The following is a 3,075-nucleotide window of genomic DNA, read 5'->3' as shown; positions in this document are numbered from 1 at the left end:
GGCAGAGGGTGGGGTGGGAACCAGGTGGATGGGAGCTATGGGGGGAAAAAAGAGGAACAACTGTAATAATCTGAACAATAAAGATTTAATTAAAAACACACGCACACAAAAAAAAACCTCTAAAAATTTAAACAACCTCAATATCTTGAAAAACTAGTTAAATAAGTATGATACATTCATGCAATAAAAGATTGTGTAGCTGTATAAAGTATGTTCTCTAGACACTGATACGTGAAGATATCCAACATGCATGTTGTTACCATGTTTTTACAGAAAAGGAGGGGTGGTGTGCAGTCCCAGTCCTCACCCCAGGACAGCCTCCTGTCGCCTCTCCAGTGCACACACGTGCAGGGTTCAGAGGAAACCGAAATTGCTCCACATGGCTGGGAGGGAAATGTTTCAAAGTATATTATTCTATACCTTCAGATTTTGAAACAGAAGCAAATGTGCAAAGAAATTAAAAAGGACTGATTTTTAAGAGTACAACGGAGCTCTCTCATTTGTGTGCGATACATTTCACACGGCATCGGGAGCACTTATGCACCACTGATCCTGGGCAGCCACCTGCGCAAGCGACCATTTACTGGGTGCTCGCAGCTTCACCAGGGGCACATGTTAACTTGTGTGCACAGCCCTGTGGTCGCAGGGTGTCGCCGATATGCTGACGCTCATCTTGGCTGATCTCAGGGGGTAAGGGAAACACTCCCATCCCACATCTCTTTCCCTGTGACACTGAGGACTCAGAGAGGGAGCCAGGCTGTGGGACACGTGAGGGGGCCAGGCTATGGGACACGTGAGGGGGCCAGGCTGTGGGACACGTGAGGGGCCAGGCTGTGGGACATGAGGGAGCCAGGGTGTGGGACACCTGAGGGGGCCAGGCTGTGGGACATGAGGGGGCCAGGCTGTGGGACACGTGAGGGGGCCAGGCTGTGGGACACGTGAGGGGGACAGGCTATGGGACATGAGGGAGCCAGGCTGTGGGACATGAGGGAGCCAGGGTGTGGGACACGTGAGGGAGCCAGGGTGTGGGACACGTGAGGGAGCCAGGGTGTGGGACACGTGAGGGAGCCAGGCTGTGGGACGTGTCTGTTCTGGCTTTGGCTATGCTGACACCTACTAACCTTGCTAACCTCCCATACTTGCCTCTCTGAGCATAGGTGGCTATCAACTCCTGATGTTCAACTTGCATGGGATCAGAAGGAGGCACCCCAAGTGGTGTGTGGATTGTTTTGACCTAAAGGCAACCAAGATCCTGTGGTCTCGTGAAACTTCTGTCCTCATTAACTGCCTAGAAGATTTTAAATTAGGGGCCATGTCTATGCTAACAGATTATCAAAGATAACCCTTTCACCTTCCTATAGGGCAGGGCAAGCTTCTAGTTACTGACCCCTGCCACAACCCTTGACGCCCCATGGTCTCCCTAGCCCTAGCCCGAGCTTGGAATGTCAGCAGCATCTCATTTTACTTTTCTGTCCTGAGCCCCTCCGGCCTGGGGGCCTCTGACTCTCCTGTGTCGGGGTTCCCGTGCACACATATGTAATTAAGTTGGTCATGTTCTCTTGCTGTCTTTTCATGTCTATGTGACCATCAGGCCAGTGGGAAGAACCGTGGGGTAGAGGAAGTCCCCTCCCTGCAAGGCCACCGCTGTCCCGACCTTCCTGACTGTCCTTCGGGGGCAGGAAGCTAACTAAGCCGAGGGGCCTGCTCTACGTGGGACACAAGGCCTGGACCTGGGTTTGCAGAGGAGGAAAGGAAGTTAGCCAGGAGGAAGACGGCGGCAGTTACAGTCATGAGGCATCAGAACGAGGGAACGAAGGCTCAAGGTTCCTTCCTTTTTAAAAGGCCAACAATGATCCCGCTCCCTTGGCTAATACTGGGAGGACAGGGGGTAGGAGAGACATGGTAAGCCGCTCCCTGAGGTCCAGGGAGTGAGCGGTCCGAACCCAGCTGGTCAGATCCTAGGAGCCTCTTCAAAGGCTGGGTCACTGGGAGGGAGGCTGGTGCCAGGCAGCCTCCTCTCTGTAGCTCAGGGGGTGGGCAGGCCAACCCTGTCATCGCCTGGGTCTGTGGCCCTTTGTGTGAGCGCCTGGCAAGGATGACGTGGGGCACAGCTGCAGGAGGAGGGGAGGCGGGAGCGCTGCCCTCCTTCTGTCCCAGGCGTCTTCAGTGGTGGGACAGGCCGCGTGCTGCCTGCCTGCAGGCCAGGGCCTCTGCTGGGCCGTCCCGCTGGGGCTCTGTGTCCCCTGAGAGTGAAGATGGCAAGTTTCTGGAGCTCCTCTCTGCCCAGCCGCCTCCCCTTCTTCCTGCTGCTCCTCCAGTCGCCTTCTAGCCACGCAGGTAAGGCTGATCTTGATTCCTGCCGGAGAGAAAGGCTGGTTTCCTAGGCTCGCCTCCTTTCACTCATCCTCAAGTTACTACGCAGTAACTATTATCTTTCTGAAACACAGATGTCCGACATTGGTCCCCTCCTCAGAAAACGTCTGTGCTTCCTACAGTTTTCAGAATAGAGCCCCGCCTCCTTGCCGTGACCTTCACCCCCGACTCTCCTGGTGCTCACGCTCACCAGCTGCTTAGCTTTGGTTTCTCACCCAACGAATAGGGACGTGATAGTAACAGCCTCTTGGAGTGGCTGTCAGGGTCCGTGAGACGAGGTCCACGACAGCTTCGTAGTCCCGATCCCCAAACACCGCCGTCAGTCAGTGCGGGGTGGGTGTAGCATCGCGGGGTCGGTGCGGGGTGGGTGTAGCATCATATCAGGTTTGAGCGCTCTGTTCCCACGGCCAGGAGCTGGTGAGTTTCTGTCGAGGTGCCCTGTGCTCACGTCCTGGGGAGAAAGAAAAGAAACAGGAGACCCCACTCCTTGTCCTCCCGGGAACCTTGCAGTGAACGGGGCTCCCACCTCCCAGCGGCTCCGATTCCAACGGGGAGACGCGCTTCCTGTGAAAACAGGCCAGGCGCCCGCGCCCCCTTCCCCTCCCCTTGGGATCCGAGGAGACAGGAAGCAGCACCTGCGGTGCCAGGTCTGTGGGGGCTGCGGGCAGCGCAGCAGCGGGGAGGGCGGGCAGGGCCTCCTGC

General features: G+C 56.2%; 1 protein-coding gene and 1 pseudogene across 1 annotated transcript in view; one reads left to right on the top strand and one right to left on the bottom strand.

Annotated features, from left to right (window-relative positions):
* LOC102254546 overlaps positions 1-1,189 on the bottom strand; it is a 7,239-nt pseudogene extending 6,050 nt beyond the window's left edge.
* A 1,066-nt stretch (positions 1,190-2,255) lies between these two features.
* Positions 2,256-3,075, top strand: part of MOG (myelin oligodendrocyte glycoprotein) — a 14,212-nt gene continuing 13,392 nt past the window's right edge. The window contains exon 1 of the mRNA XM_014535819.1: positions 2,256-2,337. Within this exon, the coding sequence (XP_014391305.1) occupies positions 2,256-2,337 (82 nt within the window). The remainder of the gene's footprint in view (positions 2,338-3,075) is intronic.

This window comes from Myotis brandtii, unplaced genomic scaffold, assembly GCF_000412655.1.
Source record: "Myotis brandtii unplaced genomic scaffold, ASM41265v1 scaffold1510, whole genome shotgun sequence".
Lineage (NCBI taxonomy): Eukaryota > Metazoa > Chordata > Mammalia > Chiroptera > Vespertilionidae > Myotis > Myotis brandtii.
This window is presented reverse-complemented; position numbering and strand designations above follow the sequence as displayed.